Here is a 22,753-nt window from a genome sequence, read left to right as displayed (position 1 = left end):
ATCTAATACCTGGAAGAGAATGTCAAACAAAGAAGGCCCGATCTCGAATCTCCAAGTTGATCTCGCCCAAAGACATCTTTCTTTACGCCATCGAATGAGCGGACGGAAGTCTTGGCCGTCCGCAACCCGGCCAGTCGATTCCAAGACGATTCAATGTGGCTAATGGGCAAATATTTAGTGCCGACCCGTTGTCAATAAGTACCCGAGCTACGTGAGTTTGCTTATGTTTGATCGTTATGTGCAAAGCTTTGTTATGACCTCGCCCTTCAAGAGGAATCTCATCGTCGGCGAATGCAACCTGATCCTTTAGAAGGATCGTCCCCACAAAGTTCTCTAGTTTGTCATGTTCAACATTCTCGGGTACGTGAATTTCGCCGAGTACCTTCATCAAGGACTCCCGATGCTTCTCGGATGACCGTAGAAGTTCGAGTAGGGATACCCGAGCCGGTGACTTCCGCAATCGGGTCGACAACGCCGTACTCACTCGCCTTGATTACAGCCAAGAATTCCTTAGCATCTTTCTCGGGACTTGTTTAGTCGGTTGGTCATCACTATAAGCGCGTCCCGATCTTGTTATCGGGGCAAGATCGTAGGACCAAGGAACCGCCTTGTCATTAGCGTACGGAAAAGGCTGAGGCGAGGCAATGACTATTCCAAGTTCGTCATCCGCTACATCTTCCAAGGCGGGCATGTCTGCTACCTCCGGGTCATTTTTGATCAAGTTAGTCATATTAGCATCTTCCACCCGAGACTCTTGAAAAGTCCCGGGTTGGGTCAAAGCTGCAAGCTCCCGATCCCATCCAATGACAATCTGGGATATAGTGGCCACTGTCCCAGTTTGACTTGCCCGGACTATGAATCCATTCTTCATGAGAGCGGAGACCTTTTCCTTCAACCGATCGAGTGATATCGGTTCACCGACCTCATAATATCCTGCCCTGATCAGAGCATTGAGAACATCGGCTACTTCAACTTTAACAGCACCAACCTGTCTAATCCCCGGCCCGAATATAGCATTAACTTTACTTGAATGATCCGGCAAAGGATTATTCTGGACATTCGGCGGTTTGTTGCCTTGAAACGAGAATGCCTTAGAATCAAGAAGATCTTGAATCCGATGCTTCAACACGAAACATTTGTCGGTGTCATGTCCAGGCTCCCCGCAAAGTGGTAATCACATTTCTTTGATGGATCATATCTTGGCGAGCTCGTGTTACCGGATCGTAGAGGCTCAGAAGTCGCTAAACCTCTCTTACGTAGAACCGCGAGTACCTGTGACGGGGTTCCTGGTAGAGGAGTAAACCGCCGAGGGGGCCGTTGATTCCCTCTTTGTCGTTGCACGCCGAAATTAGCTCGCTTGCTGATTAGGAATCTGCACAACCGGCGTCCGGGTCATGGGTTTCGGGCTGTAGGTCATGTTAACCTGTGGAGCCGGTTCCTTATCTTTCCTTACCGCAAACCTCTTAGTCATCGTGGTGACATCATCGTACCAACCTTTCTTCATACCGTTTTCAATTTCTTCAGCCATTGCGATGAGATGGCTGAATGACGTAGCAACGGATCCCAGAATTCGGGTTTTCATAATTCGCGGCAGAGTGGAAACAAACAACTTCATGAGCTCCCTTTCCGGAGGGACTGGTTTCAGTTGAGATGCCACGTTCCTCCACCTGGTGGCATACTGCTTGATTGTTTCTCCTTTCTTCATCTCAAGCTGTTCAAGATCTTCTCTGGTGGTGAGTACGTCCAAGTTAAAGCTAAAATGTTTGATGAAAGCATTAGCTGCCTTCTCCCAATCATCCATCCGATAGATCTCGTAGTCCGTATACCACCTCATGGCAGCTTCTTTTAAACTAGCCTGGAAAGTCTGGACCATTAGGGGGCCATTGGTCGCATGCTTGTTCATTCTTGCCTGGTACATCCGAACGTCTTTGAACCGGGTTGGAAGTTCCATCATACTTCTCAAAGTCGGGCATCTTGAACTTCTCTCGCACTTTGTGACCTTTGAAAAGACAGACAAGTCAATCTGGGGTATGTTGTGAGTCCCCTCAACCTCTCGGATCCTCTGTTCCATTTGGGCCAACCGCTTGGCCGTATCACCATTCAACCCGGGGGCCACGGGGCTGGCTTGGGGGATTGGGACTACGGGCGGCGTGCTCGTGCTCGCGCTCACACTTGTGAAGATCACATCTTCTAGCGGCATTGTCTGATAGGGAGCAGTTTCCGGGGCTTTACCGGAGTTGTCCATAGGAGGAAATGGAGCAGGAATGGTTAGCGGTGGGCTGGTGGTGGATGATTGAAGTTTGGCGGCGAAGGCAGCCATCATTTCTTCCATCTTTCGGGACATCATCCCTTCGAAGCGCTCGGTCAAGGAGCCAAGTTTCTCGTCTAGGGCAGCACCGACGGTGGCGTTGATGTCGGCCATCTTCCTCGCGACCGATCGAGTAATATGTGGAGGATCCGTGATAAATTACCTGTACGTAGTAACAAACGCAAAATGAGTACAGAGAGCGAGAATATCGAGCCGGTCCATGGCATCCCTCTAGACTCAAACGAACAAAGTGATTATAACCAAAGGATTGAAACATGTAATTTTCAGTTTGTCCGCTTTTACGAAAAAATCCGTATCAATTTGCACGTTGATCAAAACATGTCCAAATTTTACGAGCTCATAGTTGAGAAGATGATGAACAACTTTTATGTTGGCCAATCGGACTAGAAATGCACGGATCAAAGCAGTTTAATGTGTCTTTCCAAAAAATCACGTTCAGAAAACTGTTATAACCGCATGTTGTTGAAAAAACGAAGGGCCATCTTAAATTATGAATTTAATTCTGAAATTTTGTAAGACATTAGTTGAAACATTGGTCTACAACTTTCGTGTTTGGCACTTACTCAAAACTCGATCATAGAATTTAGTAAAAATCGTACAACAGGAACAAGCCAAATCAGAATTGAGGACAACCGATGAAATTGTAAAAACTACATAAGCAAAGTGTGAAATTGGAAATAGGACGATGAGATTCCTAAACAATCAACCTATGAAAGTAAATACATGACTCAATTTAAGCAAACCAAGAAATCAAACGGTTTTTCTTTTTTTAGAGGCCACGTGATCTATAGACGAATGGGCCTTCAAGGCGCGCCGCAATCGTGCATTCTCCTTTGCCAAAGCATCTTGCCTTTTCTTGGGCCTTCATCGCCTTCTCTTCGCTGGCTTTGAGTTGAGCTTGACGGGTATGCTGCATTGTCACGATCGGGATCTTCGGGAGTATCTCAGCGGGGATGGCATGAAACTGAATATACTGAGTTGTGGCAAAGTGACTCCTCATTTTTCCGGTGAGCTCCTCTATGGGCCAAATCAGCTTCTGATTAAAACACTCCCGCCAAGCCTCGGAATGACGTCTCGGTTACGCTCTCGTAGTTCTCGTCCTTCTCAAATTGAACTTGGAATTCGTTGGGCCCAAGTGAAGGCGGGATATCTTGCGGAACCCGAAATTGTCGTGTAACCCGAAGAGGCCGATAGCTGGTTGCTCCATAAATGCCCATCAAAGGCACGGGTTTCTGGTCGCCATGGCACAATCGAGCTTCTACCACTCGAAACCATACAGCTTGCCAAAGGAAAATCTTAGAATTTGGATTCTCGAATAAATGGACCCACTTGCGTATAGTGCAAGTTCTTAGTTCGATCCTGTATTTGTTTAAATCTTAAAATAGGGTTGTTAGTCATACCCATTTCAAATACGATCATGTTTTCCCGAATTGAGAAAGGTGTGAGAAAAACCAGATTTGTAAAAGCTCAATTGGGGCTCGAAAAATCTTATCTTTTTCTTTCTCGTTTTCTTTTTTGGAATGAGCGAAACATGTTAGTGAAATGAAAGTTTCAGCAAGGATGGTGTTTACGAAATTGACCCCACCACAAACTTGTTTTACCGTCCATGCTATCACGGGATCTATAGCGTTCTGACGGAATGGAAAAATGATAAGTCCGAAAAAGGTTAAGATAAAAATCTTAGATCTCATGAGGTCGGAGTTATTTTCAAAACATTCAATGAGGAAAGATAAAGGGCATGCCCGGCGGTTACCCTTCAAGCACTTTTTCAATTTCTTTTTAGTCGAACCCAAAAATTCAGCAAGCACTACCACCGGATCTACCCGAATAGGTGGTTCAACCACATCCAACTCAATTGATTTTCCAATGGCAATACTCGTATTCTTCCGAGTAGGTGTGAGCTCAAACTTACCTCCGAACACAAACGTGGTCGTCTCGGGGCACCAAAAATGAGCAAGTGCTTGCATGATCCCGCTTTGAACATCAATCTCAAGAATTGGCAACATGAACCCGATACGCTTGAGCACGTACTGCTGGCCATCCGACTTCAACTTACCCCATAGCTTCTTGAGCTCTAGCTTCGGAGTAGGCACGAAACGGATATCGTTGCGACCCATTCGTATATAGATCACGTGCCAATTAAATCAACCTAAACCATGGACCAGCCCAGAATAAAAATGAGATAACAAGGCATAAGAGACAAGAAATTACCGCTCGTAGGAAGAAAATGTCAATCACAAAGACATGCACATGAAGTGTGGATTCAGATTTTAGTTCTTTTAGCAAAATGAAATGAAAGACGAGAACGACATGTCGCAGCCTCGCGTACGTTCATCATGACTAGTTGCTGCCTCGCATACATAGTCACGACTAGTCGGGTCCAATCATCTCGGCTTGGTTCGGTCGACAAGAGCAACTCTCATGCATCATAGCCTTACGTGCATGAGAATAACTCTCGAGCCATTTTTTTGAAGAATTCGGGATCCAAGCGGGATAACCTTTAGCGAAGCCTTACCGCCAAGGTTAAAGAACCACATAAATACCATCCTGAAACTATCGGGTGACCCGGGTTCGGTCACAAGTCAAGGTGGTGTAGTGCAATTATATAGAGGCATGCACGACATTTTAAAAGCAATCAGCACTCCGATAGTTCAAAAATTAAAATTCTCATCACCAAGCCATCGAAAACAAAGATTAGCCACGAGACTCCTCCCCTTATAACTCCCTTTCCCGCAAAACCATTTAACACCTAAGGATTAAAATTCAAAAAAGATTGCCGGATCAAGTGATTTTATTTTTCATGAAATTATTCTGGCCTAAGTCCTCTTTAGTCCCCAAATGAGTCGCTAAGTCATCACGACCTAAAAAATAAACAAGTTAATTTTCGGGCTAATGGATTATCAGGTTAATTAATTAACTAACCTAACTCGGACTCTCCCAAGTCCATACCAAATCGCAACTTAAGGTTCAAATGATTAACATGCAATATATTTTGAATTTGGAGTCGCCACTAATCATTTTCGGTAGGTTGATTAGAAACCTAAATAAAATAGCGGGAGAAAACTATCTTATTTCCGCGAACCGGAGATTTTGAATTCGGGGATTTGGTTACGCTAGATTACTCTAACGCCCTTTCGGTACCATTTTCATGAAAAAATATTTGATTTGGCAATTTTGATGGATTTTACTTGAAATTCAAAGATGCAATTTTTTTGGTTTTTTCTTCTTTTTTATGGGGATGTAAAACATTGAACTTTGTACGATATACACCATGGGTGATTTAGAAAGAAAGAAAACGCAGCCAATCACGAGTATTTATAAAAATAAATTAACATGTAATGATGCTAAATTTTGAGACACGTAACATGTCTAAAATAAACAAACAAATGTTCACACCAAACGATTACATTTTTGTAGATCGAGATGGAAAGAGTTACCTTCTATTACACAAAATCTTACTCACGTACACGTTATGGCTTCCTTCAAGATCTCGGAGTTGGAAGAACGTGGCTATCGTCGAAAAAAGGCAAGCAGCGGCGTTGTTGGATGGCGAGAGGCGAAGTACGTGTCGGGACTCGTCAAAGATGATGCTCGACTAAAACTCTTTTCTTCACTCTCAAATTTTCTCTTCCAACTTTTCTCAAGAACTCTATTTTTCCTCTCTAAAGAATTTCTCTCACAAATTCTCTCAATTCTCTTCCACTCTAAAACTCTCTCAATTCTCTTTCACTCTAAAACTCTCTCAATTCTCCTCTTTTTTCCCAAAAAAACTCTCTCCCCTTTTATAGCCAAATTTCTCCATCATCTTCCCTTCTTCATCTTCTCTTCATCATCTTCTCTTCATCACCTTCCCTTCATCATATTCATCTTCTCTTCTTTATCTTCCCTTCACCATCTTCCTTTCATTATCTTCTCTTCTTTATCTTCTCTTCATCACCTTCCCTTCATCATCTTCCCTTCATCATCTTCCCTTCTTCATCTTCTCTTGGTATTTGCAATGCAGTCCCCGAAGTTTCAAGTATTTGCAATACGATCCCCGAAGTTTTAAGTATTTGCAATACAGTCCCTGAAGTTTCAAATCTTCTCGGTATATTTTTCCATCCCGTGCCTAGTCTAGACGCATGCTAAATTAAGTGTTCTGCTTGCCCAATTATATGCCAATGCAATGTACGCTAAAAATAAATATATGAGATGATTTTTTATAATTTTTATGCAAAAAATAGATTAGTCAAAATTTAGGCGTCAACAATGCCGCAATGGGACGCTTGCAGCGACCGGCAATGCAAAGGAGACCGGCTAGGTTGAGCTTGGCTAGGCGTGGTCATGGACTAGATTACTCACCCGGACGCAGAATAATTGCAAATAGCTAACATTGAGTTTGTTTCATGACTCGGAATTCTCTCTTGCTTATATACAAAATGACATATCATTGTGAAGCAAGCTCTTATGGTTACTCACAATCTTTTATTCAATTTGATATAATTTCGTGGATTGTTTCTTGATCATAAAAAAAGGGAGAGATTGTTGAGAAAAATCCTTATTTGATTTTGAAGTTGACAAAGCAATTCATATTATCCGATATCTGAGTCAATGCAATGAAATACTTATTTTACAGATAACCTTTTACACATTCACGTGCTAAGGAATGGTTATACATGATTTAATCTCATAAGTGAAACTCAGATGCTGTTGAAAGAGATCAGACATAAAAAATGCATGGGTGATCCGATCTAATGTGAGATTCTATTTTGTAATCCGAACGGCTAGGAAATCCTTTATATGTAATCTCGTCTAAACGGGAAGATTGGAGAGTGATCCTCTAAAGATCTTGCAACGGCTAGTTTGAAAGTGAATGAGTATAAAATGGACTTCAAGACTAATGAGATAATACGAGACTCCATAATCTAAAATTTCAGAGTTCAAGAAAGTTTTAACATACTTCATATATTCTTGATCCAAATGCTATAATACTTAGAGATTCTTATTCAAAATGAGTGAGTATTAGACAAGGAAGTCTATTGACTCAAGTATCGTCAATAAGTTGTAACCTCCACGTTATTTACTAGTAGAATTTAGCCAATTGGCTGTCACCGTAAAAAAGTGGGCATAAGTTTGAACAAAGCCGAACCACTATAAATTCTCTATGCAAACTCTCTATCCCTTAAACTATCTTTATATTATACTTGATAGTTAAATTGTGCCTAGGTAGACTTTGAGGTCATCTTAGAACTTGCTCTTCATCAGAATCTGAATTAAACTCTGAATTTGTTTGTCTTAATTTCGCATTATTTTCTAAACAAGTTTCAAAATTACCTATTTATCCCCTCTAAGTGATAACGCCAGCCTCAACACAACAAAGTGGTTCAAAGTAAAAAATGAATAACATAAATCCCTATCTGTTAAAAACAACAATCAGTAAGATGACTAACACATAGTTATGACACCTCGTTATGTTCAATTATAAATGAGAAACTATAATTTTTTTTTATGCGGCTAAAAATCAATTCTAAAACCAGTTTGGTTCTAATTGGGTCTTCACTTACAATCGAGAACCAGACCGATTCCATCGGGAACAAGGAATCAAAGTGGTTTTGGGATCGATCCGATCCGGTCTCCAGGTCTACCGGTTCGATTGCCCACCCCTCTAGGTTGCGACAAGTGGACTTCCCTATTAATGTCGAAGGTGCAATATCCAAATAGCAATCATGAATAATTAGTTTTTTGGGTGCATCTTTAGTAACTATTCATATAGAAAGAAGTTCCCATAAAGACTAATAGGCAAGTTTGCAATAATTGTTAGTAACTTCCGGATTAAGAAAGTAGCTTTTCTCATACAAAAGATTAGTATATTTGCTAGACAGTTCGGTGATTTCACGACTTAAAAAGAATTTAGAAATCTCTCCGAAATTAGTCGATAATAGCGGAACATCTCTAGTAATTCGGGATATACCTTGTCAAAAATTTTATCCCATGTTGATTTGGGAATTCGAAATTGCAAATTTACGTTTCTCCCTTTGGGCGATTATTAATTTGGCAAGGAGTTGACTATTTGTTTTCCCCTTGACTTACGATTAATCTGCAGATACTAGTAATTAGTAAAGTTCCTAAATGGTCAGTGATTCGGGGACGCGGGATGGGATATTGGTAAAATCAATTTCCGGAAATTCTGAGCGCAAATCAAGTGATTGCTCAAGAATCTAACCGGAAATCTGCATTATCCCGGTTAGATTCGTAAAATCAATTTCCTCAACTTTTTTTTTCCGATCAAAAAAGAAAACGGACGGCGCAGATGTGCCAAGCTTGACGATCGAGGGGCAATCTCCGTTTCGAGGGATTTTTTTTTTTTTTTATAATGTCGATGCGAGCGAGAAGAAGTGGAGCGGGGCAGCTGAAGCCGGGCCATGAGATTTTGCTGTAACCGGAGGTCAAGGGCGTGATCAGAAGGGGCTGAAGGACAAAATAGGCACCAGTGCTTAGCCACTGGATCGGTGCAGGTTCACCAGGCCTTTCTTCCATTGGCCGATCAGTATCTTCTTGCTTGAACCGCCATGAATGCCGAAAGGGGAGAACCCAATGCAGAGGCTCCGCATGGTACGTGTGCATCTCTCGATTCGCCATGAGTTGAAGCTCGTGCAGGACGCGTATAATCTTCACCTGAGAATAGGGATATTGCTCGGATTTGTGTATATGGTGTTGCTGTCATACAAAGCTTTTAAATCAGAGTATAATAAGTTGTCAATTCAATGCGAATGTAATCTATCACACGTAGAGATCGAGGCCAACGCTAAACTCAGCATATTTTACCAGTGAATTTCTTTGGAGATAGACATTTTTTTTGTTTTAATCTAAGAAGTACCTAACAGTAGAATTTTCACTTATACTTGAGTTTAGGTGGGAATACGTTTGCTGCACCGACTGAGAGTCGACCGGATACCCGTTGGCTTTCGGAATCGGAGGTGGCATCTCTCAAAAGAAAGGTGGAAGAAGTCATCCGCAGTGCCCAAGCGGCCAAAGAGGAGTTAAATTCGAAGTGGAGGAGGATAGAAGAAGATTATCACAGTATTATGCGGGCAGTCAGAGAAGGTATATCTACTCCACAGGAGAAAGTAGCAGAGCTGCTGGAGTTATGCAAAGAAGCTGAAGAGACTCTTCTATTTCCAGGAGGATCTCGGCAAGATGCGACTGCGCTTGTTAGACGCGGCGAAACATCTCCCTCGGTGACAAGAGAATTAGTAGGCAAAGAAACTCGTCAGAAGGTGAATGAGATTTTTTCCTATTTAATGCGGGACAGCTTTTCCATAATTGGTGTTTATGGTATGGGTGGGGTGGGCAAGACGGCCATTTTGAGGCAGGTCTATTATAGACTCGGGCCTATTGTATGGACATCTGAATGTGAAGAATAGATCCATCCTACTTTTAGATGGCCTTTGGATGCATTTTGACGTTAAGGATGTGGGAATTCCGCTTGAAACGGGCAAACTAAAGTTGGTCGTGACAACTCGATCACTAGATGTGTGTCGTGTGATACTCTGTCAAAGGCAAATCAAGATAGAACTTCTCGATATGGAAGATTCTTAGAGGTTATTTTCAAAGACGCTTTGCTTTGCAGGAAGACTCCCCTGTGAAGTTGAACAAATTGCAAGGTACGTTCTTGATAGGTGTTGTGGTCTGCCGCTTGGGATCATTGAGATTGCAACTCGCATGAGAGTAGAGAAAGTGCTTGATTGGAGAGGCATGTGGGAAAAATTAGAATACCCCTGGATGGAACTTAACGTGCTCAAGAGCCTACGACTCAGTTACTTGAACTTGGGTAATGATCATGTGCAACAGTGTTTCTTGCATTCAATATTCTGTTTTGGACCTGACATTTCAGGAACTAATAGGGTGGATTTGATAGTCTTTCATAGATGAGCGTTTGTTAGGTGGAATTGCCACTAGGCAAGGATTGCATGATCAGGGTAACACCATATTGGATAAAATAAGAGGGGCCTGCCTATTCGATCCAGAGAAAGAGCATCAGTATCTACACCCCTTAACAAGGGACATGGCATTCAATATAGTGACGAGCACAACTCACATGGTTAAGGCCTATGTGGGATTGAAAATAATACCGGGGGAACTATTCCGGACCGATCGTCTAGAGAAAGTCTTTTTACAAGGCAACAAAATAGAAGAAATCCCAGACGGCATATCACCAAATTGCCCTAAACTGACGAGGCTGTCTTTGAATGACAATGGCATGTTGAGAGTCATCCATGAATCTTTCTTCAGACATCTAAAGCGGTTGACAGTTTTAGATCCTAAACTGACGAGGCTGTCTTTGAATGACAATGGCATGTTGAGAGTCATCCATGAATCTTTCTTCAGAATCTAAAGCGGCTGACAGTTTTAGATCTCAGCGACAGTGGAATCACGGAATTACCTGACTTCATCTCTCAGTTGGAGAGCTTGGAAGCACTGTTACTGCGATCGTGTTTTGAATTACGTTTTATTCCTTATGTAGGAAAGTTGGAATCCCTCAGAAAGTTGAACCTCCAGGGGTGTCAAAGTCTTGAAGAATTGCCAGAGGGCATGGAGATGTTGGTAAACCTGAGGTACCTTGCCCTAGATGGCACAAAGTTCATGACATTACAAGAGGGAGTGTTGGGGAAGCTGGTGAATTTGCAATATCTTGCGATTAACAAGCTGAGGGCAGGAGAAGGGGTAACATTAACGGAGGTGGAGGAACTTTATTGTTGTGTTGCCGATGTGGAAAATTTCAATGCATGCATGGGGTCTCTCGAGCGAAATATTTCTAGAAGGTACAGGCTTGCAGTGGGTGCGGCAGACGTTTACCCACTTTGGTGTGAAACTGAGAGCGAGAGGTCTATACTCATTGATGGTTGCGACTGCATCGCCGTGAGTGTGGACGGAACAAGTGGCGATGGCCACGTTCTGCTTCCGGAAAGTTTGCAATCATTGGAACTGCGCAGGTGTCAGAGAGTGATGGAATGGGAGTGGCTGACCGCTCGCCTTCCAAATCTGGAGGAGTTTATAATATACCGTTGTGAGAAATTAGAGGAGATAATACGCGGGCCATTTCCTAGCGGAGCCACTTGTCGCCTTGCATACCTTGAAGTAAATGGATGCAGCAACATGAAGAGGGCGCTGCTGACTCAGGACAAGTTGCTCCACCTCCCTTTCCTGGGTGGGGATTGGGGTATGTCACCTGCCTTTATGGCAGGTGATCCAAACGCTCCTCCAGGAAATATCAGTCAAAGACTGCAAGGGCATAGAGGTGATAATAGGCTCTGTTGCCAACGTGACGCACTGTTCCTTCCCAAAGTTAACGGACCTGGATCTATCGAATCTCCCGGAACTGAAGAGCATATGTAATGGGACTGCAAGTTGCACTTCCCTCCGGAAGATTTCTATAGACAATTGTCCGAAACTGAGGAGGATTCCTCTGCAGCTGCCCGTGCTGGACAATGGGCTCCCTTCTCCTCCCCCTTCTCTTCAAGAGATTCGGATAAATCGGCAGACGTGGCAGTCTCTGGAGTGGGATCATCCCCTTGCCCGTTCTTCACTTGAACACCTGGTCAAGTTTCTTGGTAAGTCCCTGCAGATTCTACTTCTTCTTTTATCGTTTCCATCTCCCTTGTTCCCTTATAAGGATCAATTCTCCCGCGGCATGGGAAGTTCATTTTTTTCCTTAACTTTTATAGCAAGTGTTACCCCACGTAACTGCTTAGAAACTAGCAATTAGTCATGTACTACACACTGATAAATGAATTCTATTGCAGCTTGAAAGTGTAGCATAATGGTCATGTTATTATTAAACCTTAGTTGTTTCGGCCATGTTCAAAATTAGAAAGAGAAAAATACTCACTTAACTTTGAGTGAATAACAATGGCCATAGTCCTTGCTCTTTTCTGTTTTTTTTTTTTTTTTTTTTGGCAATCTTTGTACATTTTAAAGATGTTTCTCACACCGATTTTCCAACAAAAAAGCCGTTCTGAGTATACAAAATTTGTGCATATGCTGATATACAAATCCCTCTATATATTTTAAGTAATGAGGTTTTGTGTTGGCCAAATGATCATGGCATGGAGATAGCAAATGATCTGTGGCTGCAGATTCTCGTGCAAAAGGATTGAAATTGATCATGTTGCCCTTGTTGGAAAGATGCTAAAGCCTAGTAAAAGTAAAATTTGATTAGGAAGTTCTACTTTGTTGGTTGGATGGTTTAAGAGAGCATGCTAAATGCTTTTTACATTTTCTTTTTGGTGCCTTCTCTGTTTTACCACATTCCTTACTTCTATTTTCGATTTCAAGTCCTTTTTTATTTTTAAATCGATCACTATTCTTCATGAATACTTTTTCGTGGACTTCGTATTTTCCAATTGCATATTTGCACATTGAATTTCTTTCTGGTTAATTTGATTAAGTTCGGTTGGCCGGAGAAGTCTCTGATTTCTTTTGATTGTTTACATTCTCTCGTTGATTTGATTAGGTTTTATTAGTCAAAGAAGTCTCTAATTCCATTAAATTCGTTTTGGAAGAGAAAAAGGAATGAGGTGATGGCTTTCTCTAGAACCTTGTGAAATCTAAGAGGGCTGATCTTTTGGAATCACAAATATTGGACAGAAATAAGACGGGCGTAGTTGTCAACAAGCGATTTGGCCAGAGGCCCAGAGTTAAAGTTTTTCTAAGCTCTCTCAATATGCAACCACAATATGTATATAGTACACAATTATATTGGGTATGAGTACGAGAAAGGCCACTCCCTTTCTCAACTTCTTTCTGGTCTTCTGTGTCCACTTTGCAAGTGACTAACAGAACTTAATATTTTCTGCCCCCACCAGATGGATGAAGCCGGAGAGGATGCCGGTGAGGATGAATCGTCTTCTGACGGCAGTGGACATCAAACTTGTCACCTCTGAACCTTGTGATGACAAATGCTTAATTTATGCGCTATTTTCCTATCTATGATAACCATGTCTTGTTTCTGGATTCCTCGGTTTGTATTATGCCTCATTTCTACCTCGTTAAACATTTCTCTTTCTATTTCTCTCACGCCCACTTGAATGAATCATGTAAAGAATTGATCTGGATATGAGTTAGATGATCTACTTAAAGTAAGTATAATCTAGTGTGGGAGGTGCTCTTGGTTTGGAGCAGACTAGTGGTTATTTCACTCGACACTGAGCGCATGATGCTAGCTTTAATTGAATTTTGGCTGCAAACTGGTAATGTTCATTGCGGAGTTTTACATGACGCGGCGTGAATAATTGTCCAACGATATTGCAATTTTTTTTTTCATAATTTTTTTTCCTTTTCTTTTTTGCTCTTTATTTCCTTGGAGGGACGAGGACCGGCAAGGGTCGCCGGCCAAAGGCAAGTATCTACAGGCCCCTTGCTTAGATATGGCAAGGGCCGGCATACGATTATTTAGTTATTTAATTTAGAGATAATTTTTGAAGGTCCCATAAGCTGTGTAATATAATCATGATATGTCAACACGTGATTTCTCAAAAAATAGAGAATTCTAACACGTCGTGACACGTTATATATTAAATGTATATTTTTTATATATACATGATAAATTTATTAAGTATATATGAAAATATCAATCGTGAGTTTCATCTTCTTATGTTAGGGGTTCACGATTGTGTATTTTTGGGGCTGACTAGTTATATTAATTTTAGAGTGGCTGGATATATTATTTAAGTATATCTATCTTTGATAGATTTACATTTTGATTGCTAATTTATTGAAGATGATTACAATTTATCCCGTGCATGTCGAAACGCTAGGTTCGTGTGTCACCGTCATGTCCGAAGCGCCGACTACGGGTTGGTCACATGTCGAAGGGTGTTGGAGATTCTCCGACCCGATATGTAGGCCTCTGGAAAGTGTTGGTCGATAAGTGGCCCAAATGTCACTATTTTGGTTATGTATGACTTAAAAAAATCTTGTCTTTACATAATTTGATCTAAATTTTGCTCTCTATCACTATATTTTTCTTTTTCTCTAACTATATCCCTATAGTTTTAGTTTATCCAATAATGTAACTTCACGAGTAATCCCAAACTTTCGATTTTCGATATTGCACTTGAAATTTCTTCTTTTTTTTCCTTTTCAATTAAGTTGTTAGACTTTTTTGATTTCGCATTATGTTAGTCCTTTATGTTTGTTTTTATTTGATTCTATCATATTCTATTTTACCGAACAAGTCACATTATGTGCACTATATGTCGTGTGTAGGTTGCGAAATTTTGCTCCTTCCTCATGCGTCCCTGCCTCATTCCCTCCAGTGGAGATTCGAACCCTTCACCTCCCTCTTTTTAAATGAAAAGAATGGCCATTGAGGCAATCCCTTATTAACTATGTTAGTCCTTTAAGTCGAAAACAACCTTTTTAACAATATTAGCTTACGTGGAAACCGCCACCACCACAAAACTGGCCGCCCACCACCGCCCTCGTTGCTGCACCATATCACACTCAAATATCTTCAAGAGTTTGCACCGATGCATGTGCAAAAGATGAGAAAGTTCTAGACACAGGGAAAGTCTCAGAATATGGATTAAATCAAAACGAAAGCCACAATTTAGCACTCGCGCGATCCTTAATTTAGCAGCAAAACTAAAATCCGAACAATGCAGCCTGACATTATATAGGAAAAACGGTTGAAGAAAATCTGAACGAAAAAGGTTAAATCTTTGGCCATTCGTCATGATGTGTTACACTTTAATCGTAGCACATTAATATCAACTAATTGCGGTTGCAGGGTGCTACCTGAAAGATTGGAAGTACCCAATCTCCATAAAATGAAAAGCCCAGAACGGAGAAGAGAACAAGATAACATCTTTAATGTCGAAGCTGAGATAGTGAATTGCATTCCGGATGCTACGGACGTTGCCAGCACCACAATCAAGCAATCACCGCTGTAACAACAATAACACAAGCATATTTTTATGCGTGTGTATGAGCAAATGGTTATGTTTAGGCAATGCTTCTGCCTTTTTTCCAATGGTCTCTAACTCTCCAATGGCCCATCGCTCAATAGATAATCATACTCTGGACAACCTAACATCTAAGTGCAAACATCTGGGAAGTTCCCTCCTCACTTCCACTTAGGTCTCTCAATGATGATTGTGCATTTTCCATTTGATATAACAACTATGTGTGTTTTTCAGAAAACGGTACATCAAATGAGCCCTATATCAAGTCGATATACCAGCCCATGCCTGGTTTTTCCAGGGAAGTATTCCCAAGGGTATGTGTCAATAATAAAGTAACACACCCCCACTATATAGCATCTACCTGAAATTTGCTCTCGCATTAACTTTCCCGAAATGATGAATTCACCTGCACATAGCTATTCGGAAAAGGAACTAGAAATAATGAAATGCATAATGGTCCACAATCTCCAATTATATAATCAAAGAAGAAATTGAAGAGAACCACCTACGCAACGTAAAATAATAACCACACAACACATAGGGTTGGTGACAAAGAAAGGCCATGAACAATCAACAGATTGCACTCTACCTGCTCAGGGGAGAGATCAAATACCCTTCCTCCAATTGTAAGGGCGCGCATGGTAACACTTCTCTTCAAGAAATCAACTTCTGATCGGAAGTTGATTTCTCTACTTTTCCTCAAAAGTAGAAGTTGATTTTTCTACTTCTGCTCCAGATTGACTTCTGATCAGAAAAATTCGTTTGGTAACGGTTGAAAATTTCTATTTTTGAAACATTATTAATAAAATTTTCGGCGGTGATGGTTGGTGGCCGCAGTGGTGGTCGGCGGCGGCGGCGATGGTCGGCGGCAGCAGCGGTGGTCGGCGGCGGCGACGGCGACGGCCGGCGGTCACAGCAACGGTAGTCGGCGGAGGCGAGTGTGGTCGAAGAAGTGATTCCGGAGCCGAGAAGTTAAAATTTTTTACTTCTCAAAATTGGCCGAAAATCCTGTCAGAAGTGAAAAATCTTGCCAGAAGTTAATTTTTTTACTAAACAGATTTCTATTTCGATCATATTTTTATCAAATACATTTCTCTGCCAGATGGGCTTCCGGCAGAGAAATAGAAATTTTGAAGTGATTTCATGCATACCCTAAACGAGCCATTGGGCGTGGTAGACAAGCCAGCACAATCAACAGCAGATTCTCCCATTGGACAAGGCCATCTACTGCAAAGCTGCACAAATAAAAAGCAGGAATAAATGAAGAGACAAAATCACAGATGGAAAATGGAAAATCAAGTCATATCACGTCATTCACATAGCTGACTACTGGATCCTGTGTTTCATTCGGCCGAAGTTGGTTCTGCATCCACACAATAGTCATCCCACATGTAGAGCACATTTCAACAGTCAGACGACCACAGACTTTCTTATCTTTTGCATCCACAACACTCTCAATGCCCAGGCTGAAATTTTCCCCGTTAATGAAACAATAATCAAGCAATAAAAATCAGAAATTAGCACAAGTGATTATGAGTAAAAAAAAAAAAAAGGTGTTCAAACCAACCTAACCCTCTCGAGTACCAACAAACGTACATAATCCAATCTCTGAGCATATTTTATGGGGCTCTTCCTGCCACGATATGAAGCTATGTGTCAGAAGTTCGACAAGAGGATCTGGCATCATATAAACTATTCTAGATATCAATCTGGCATAGAAACTCTGCAGAAACCTTTGCTAAAAGCATCTGAATTATGGTCTGCCCATACTGAGCAACCACAGCTATGCATTCTTCACTGACAATGCCAGCGGCTCCAATAGCGTGTTTGACTTCAGTGATGATAGTCTACTTGTAAAAGCACATGAACAATGGGCTGAAAGCAAGGAAAGTCACGAACTAGGTTAGAAGATATACCCTCAAGTCGTAAAGTACAAATTTACAGCAACCGAATTCAATGAACATATAACAATAGAAATTGGCCAAAGACGGAAGACAGACTACCCAAAAGGAACTGAACAACATGTAACTTCTCTCCGCCTTTTATGTTGTTTAGTAGTCAATACGCAGAAGCACCAATTGCTATCTTTGCGACTAGAGGGATCAGATGAAAATTGCCTAGAAAATGCCCAAATATTAAATTTTCCCTCCTCTCCCTTCTCACAGAAACTTTGATCCCTTTTTCCACTTTTGACCCGAACTTTTACTCCCCACTTTTCCGTCTTTCCAGATATAGCATCAACTATACTCAAGATAGAGAAAGGAGGAATGGACTATTAGGTTTCATCTCCATGCGATTGGTAGGTAAATTATCTGAAAATAAAAGGCAGTCAACAGACACCAGAGACACCCCACACATAAAACCTGATACACACCGTTGGACCGGCCATCAGAGAGGTCCCTGAATCTGCAATTGCTGAACAGCCACCAGCACAAAATCCTGAAAATTCATGTCAGAAGGTAAATATTGCAATTGCATAAGGAGTTATTCATTCAACAGAAATACTCAGAATGCAGTAGTAATGTTACGCTCACCAATTGTTTTACCATCAATCAGGACATCGCCCATATCAAACCGCCAGTGCAAAAAAACAGTAAGATAATCCTATAAATAAAAGAAAGACATGTCTCATGCTAGTAGTGCCATTAACAAGAGCAATGCTCCAGCTTACTGACCTGCCACTACCCTTTTCGGGTCAAAGGAACATATGTGTGCTCCCCTCAATAGTGATTGGGATCCGCCCCACCAAACACAATTTCACATCGCTCTTCCTCCTCAGCATTACGATTAAACCAAAATGAGAAAACTGGGTCTTTGACAACCCCTGGATCGACCATGTTATACCTAGAACAGAAAGTACGAAGTTCAGCATTCTTCTGCCAGAGCAGTTTACAGCACGTTTCAACAATGAATATCTAGAGATGTGCATTTAGCGATGGCGCACCAAAGAGGCACTGGATTCCCCACTGAGAAGTGAATAAGAGGGAAAGTAAACCATCTTGTAACTACTTGACCGGCTCGACTTGTATCTTGGATGCATATAGCAAGCAATCTACACCAAATTCAGGTAAAATAATACATCTTCAAAACTAATGGAAATTAAGATAATTTATAAGGAAGATTGGATTGGAGTGAACAACGGAACTCAAAAGGAAAAACTCACAGAGAAATGGCACTTTGAAGAGGGCACCCACAAATTTGAATTGCCTGTGTTGAAAATCACCGTGAAGTTCTGTGGGGGAGTACCTAAACCAATCTCAACAAAATATTGAGCATACATGTAATTTTTTAGGCCACAACATCAGAATCCCCTGAGTCTCTGAGGTTCCCCTTGAGACGATGCATCCCAGGAGAAGGCCTCATTAATAGCTACCCTTCATTAAGATCAAGCCTAGCAGCCATCCGGCTGTTCTTATCAAATCTCCTCCTTTTGAGTCCAATTCGAAGCAATCCATCGTCAGATGCAGAAAGCACCAAAGGGAACAAGAGGAAGCAACCCAAAAAGTCATGGTGACTGGATTTAGTTTAGTTCCCATATCTCAAACACTGTAAGAGGAAAAACCAAAAGGAGCTTTTAGTTAAGACGAAACATATATTGGACCTTCCCCAGGATTGCAAATTAATAACCAAGATCACAATCAAACAAGATGAAACATCGGATTAAGGATCGCCCGTGTCACCAACACTCACAAGAACCAATGACTAACTTTGTCCTGGTTGAAAAACACCGATATCATTGAAATTGAGCTAGCAAGCAATTTCTTAAACCCAACGCTCTAGGAGCCTATGATCGTTCGCAGCAACAGGAGTAACAGACAGACTTATATAATCGACAAGATGCACAAGCTCGAGCCAATGTCATACTCCGTGGCAGTCATGACGATGGGAGATTCTCGCCCTCCAACAATTCAACCAAAAGATAAATTTTGAAAACCAATTTAGAGTTCTACGATCGTAAATCGACACCAAAACCACAAGCCAATCCTCAATCGACCACAATCGTAAGACAAGAAATTCCAACAACAAGCCACATTGCAAGAACGGGTTCCATAATTCCCAACACCGTTCCACTTTGCTATATGGAGTAAAGTTCAATCACTTTTGTACCTAAGATAATTTCATTAACATAAACATTTTCAATTAGCTGCCTTGATTGAGATATTATAGTATGCTCTCTGTCCACAAACACGGAATTAAGGATGTCATGTGATTTTGATTTTCAAAGCAGTAAACTTGCTTCAAAGATAAACTTACTGGTATTTGTCTCATTTTTTTATGCTCTCTTTCTCCTTGTAGCTAGCAATTTTGCCTTCTTGATGACTCATATTTTTCTTCTGTCAATTCATGGAGTATTTGAATGGATGATCTCAAACTCCTGAATTGGAAATCCCCTAGTACCCCTATCAACTACGTCAAATTTGAATTGACATTTTCCATGATAGTAAATTCTTTCTACACCAGTATTGAATCCGAGAATTAGACAGCATCTGGATTTTACATATGGAAAATTCGCTGTCCATCTCCATAGTTGGAAGGCACAACAGTATAATTTTTGTCGAGAGAAGACAACTGATAACTACGGTGTCATCAACTGTTAAAAGAAAGGTTACAGTTAAATAAGTTCTCAGACATCTAGTCCAAATGGAAACAAATCCAGAGTTATAGCTTACAAGGTATTACTGGTAAAGTCAAGGATCGAGTATTTAATTGCATGCATATGCACATATGCAAAGTCGATGGACTGAGATATGAGAGTATTGTATGTTGGTCTGAATCAAGCACCTTAACCGGGGCACCAAAAACACCAAGACTGGTCAGTATCAGATACTTGAACGGCCTTGTCTTGCTCCCCGTATTGAGGAAAGGATACTAGTGTAACGGTACATGAACTAGAAAGGTGCAATAAGAAAGTATCAGTTGAAAGGAATTTTTGTTAGTGAGAAGTATAACAAAAACATGCTTGATGACTTTATACTGAAAGAAATTAAGAGTATTAAGATGATATGCCCACAACCAAGGACAAAGCAATTTATTGGAACTTGATGATAAGGTAATTATTGTCACAATGACAAGTTGTTATGATCAACCTTATCGTCATAAATGTTCGATCCTTGCTGATGAAAGCCCATGTCACACGACGCCATCAAAATTCCTCAAGGCTACCATCTTGCCGAGATATAAAGTGAAATGCAAGGCTAAATAGACTGCCCTTTCATACAATAACCGTTTACTGGAAGCAAATTTCCACCTACACATTTTGACGCAGTCATTAAAGTGATAATCAAAACAACTTGCTAGCTCATTCTTATGCTTTTCATCTGATGATATGTGGAAAAATGGATCTAGTCATTGTATAAATCCCAAACCACATCTCATTGTTAACCTCTAAGAATCGCATTTGAACATTGAGGCTTTCTACAAATCCGTAATTTTGTTAATCCCGATAATCATACAACTATTACGGTGTGATATAGATCTTTCTCTAGAACTTGTATGCTTCAGAGAAAATTTCTAGGTAATTTCTGATAGTGAAACTTCACAATATCCGACAATGCTTCAATGGAGATAGCCTTTTAACAGGATCTAGAACATTACCCTAGAGGAACAACATTCCCGTGTCGGGGTGAGAGGCTACACACTGTACAACACAAAAGTCGGGACTCATCACTATCGGTATTGGGGTAGACCAAGGAAGAATAGACAGCAATCGCACGAGGACCCACCAAAGGAAAAGCTAAATGGTTTCACAAAATGCATATGCACTTTCTCCTATAAGATCCTTACAGGTCTCACAATAAAATGTGATGCAAAATGAGGACCTAAAGTCGTAAGCAAAAACAATATTTTAAGCACTAGTTGCCATATAAGTAGAAGAGAAGACATTGGTATGAATTCTTCAATGTACTCTGACAAACTTCTAGTGCAATGTAGGAGTGAGAGTTGACGACTTTCAAAATGATGAGCCACCCGCAAGATGGTAAAGTCGCGCGAGTAATATCAAGATCCAACCACCCGAAAGAGGATATAAACTTTACCCGAAGAAGAACAAGAGCACTTTGGAGTCGATTTGATTGTGCAGGAGTTAAATTTCATGACTACGGGACAAGATAATATGAAGATTATCTCCTGGATGTACAACAAGTTAAACATAAGAACACACAAAAAAAAAAACAAAAATCATAAGCATATGAATGATTTGCTCTTGTGGTTTGGATATTTATTCAACTCATGATTAACTTCATGAGATAATTTTGTCGAACCGGGATGGATTTGCTCTCGTGGTCTCGATAAATTTTTATTAAAGTCATAATCTCGATTTGCTCTTGTGGCTTTAACATTTACTCAATTCATAATCTCGATTTGCTCTTGTGATCTAAATATTTTTTCAAGTTCATAATCTCGATTTGTTCTTGTGATCTCGAAAAACATATTTTCAACACTACACATATCTTGCGCTGTCTCGCGTCGGAAGGAAAGTTACGGTAATGTATAAGGCCTCGTAATCGTCGCTTCTGCAAGAAGCTCGGTGATTAAGAAAATCATCAGCATTATGAAGTATTTGGTAAAACATGTATTTCCATATGCAATCTATGTGCAAGTTTCTCTAGTCCATTTCATGGAAGAAGGAAGCTTTGGCGCATGTTATTTACTGTCTTGCATCTCATGCATCATTTTCTTTTTGCATTGGAAAATGGGATTAAAACTCCCACCAGAAATCATCATTAGCATTTACAAAATTTAGGTTACAATTTTTTCTTTGAATGAAACCTCTGCGAGCCTTCACTCAAAGAGGGGCAACTATTGACACATACATTTTGATTTTTATTAAATCATTCATTTCAAGCATAGAAATGAGAACTAGTCATAGTTCTCACAAAAAATTAATTCCCCATGCATTGCATATTTATTTTTCGTTAGTCATGCATTATTGTAGAGTTGAGTCAATAGAGCTTAATTGAACATAGCGACGGGACCAAACTTAGTCTGAAATTTTCGACTAAGGCTATGGAGTGTGCCGAAAATTCTAAGAGGGCTTGAACCTATTTTCAAGTTTAATTCAACTCACTCTGCTCATCAAATTTTTAAAGGCTTTTAATTAATTAAAGATCAATTTGAGCCCGAGAATGCGCAATCAAGCCCTCAAGAGCATGAAATTGGGCTAGCCCATGACAATCCCTCTTGTGGACAAAATTATTGAGAAGTTTTAATTAGATCGAACTCTCGAAAATCAAAATTTTTAATCCGACGGTCGATAATGAGTCCTACTTCAACTAGGATTAGAAAAGCCTTGGTCTATAAATAGAGTGCTAAGCCTAGGGTATGGAAAAGGCCATTGATCATAGAATATACGGCAGAATTCTAGGGGAGGCCAGAGAATTGTCGTAGACGGCCACTTGAGGGAGCTTATTGACGGTCAGAGGAGGAGAGGAGTCTTCTCCTCTTCACATTTTTCTTTGTGTGTAGGTCGGGACGCAGGGTT

General features: G+C 40.7%; 2 protein-coding genes and 1 pseudogene across 2 annotated transcripts in view; all 3 read right to left on the bottom strand.

The window, feature by feature from the left end:
* The window catches only part of LOC115749925 (DNA mismatch repair protein MSH5), a 94,491-nt gene that overhangs the window by 42,891 nt on the left and 28,847 nt on the right, over nt 1–22,753 (bottom strand). The gene's annotated exons all lie outside the window — the stretch shown is intronic.
* Nucleotides 14,743–18,809, bottom strand: LOC115749954 (annotated as a pseudogene).
* Nucleotides 19,957–22,753, bottom strand: part of LOC115749935 — a 28,355-nt gene continuing 25,558 nt past the window's right edge. Inside the window, exons 3-4 of the mRNA XM_048274386.1 lie at nt 20,869–20,911; nt 19,957–20,162 (exon numbers count right to left, since the gene is read on the bottom strand). Coding sequence (XP_048130343.1) covers nt 20,057–20,162; nt 20,869–20,911 — 149 coding nt within the window. The 3' untranslated portion in view covers nt 19,957–20,056. The remainder of the gene's footprint in view (nt 20,163–20,868; nt 20,912–22,753) is intronic.

The sequence above is a fragment of the Rhodamnia argentea genome, chromosome 2 (genome assembly GCF_020921035.1).
Source record: "Rhodamnia argentea isolate NSW1041297 chromosome 2, ASM2092103v1, whole genome shotgun sequence".
In the NCBI taxonomy this organism is placed as follows: Eukaryota; Viridiplantae; Streptophyta; class Magnoliopsida; order Myrtales; family Myrtaceae; genus Rhodamnia; species Rhodamnia argentea.
Note: the sequence above shows the minus strand (reverse complement) of the source record. Positions and strands in the feature narration are given on the sequence as shown.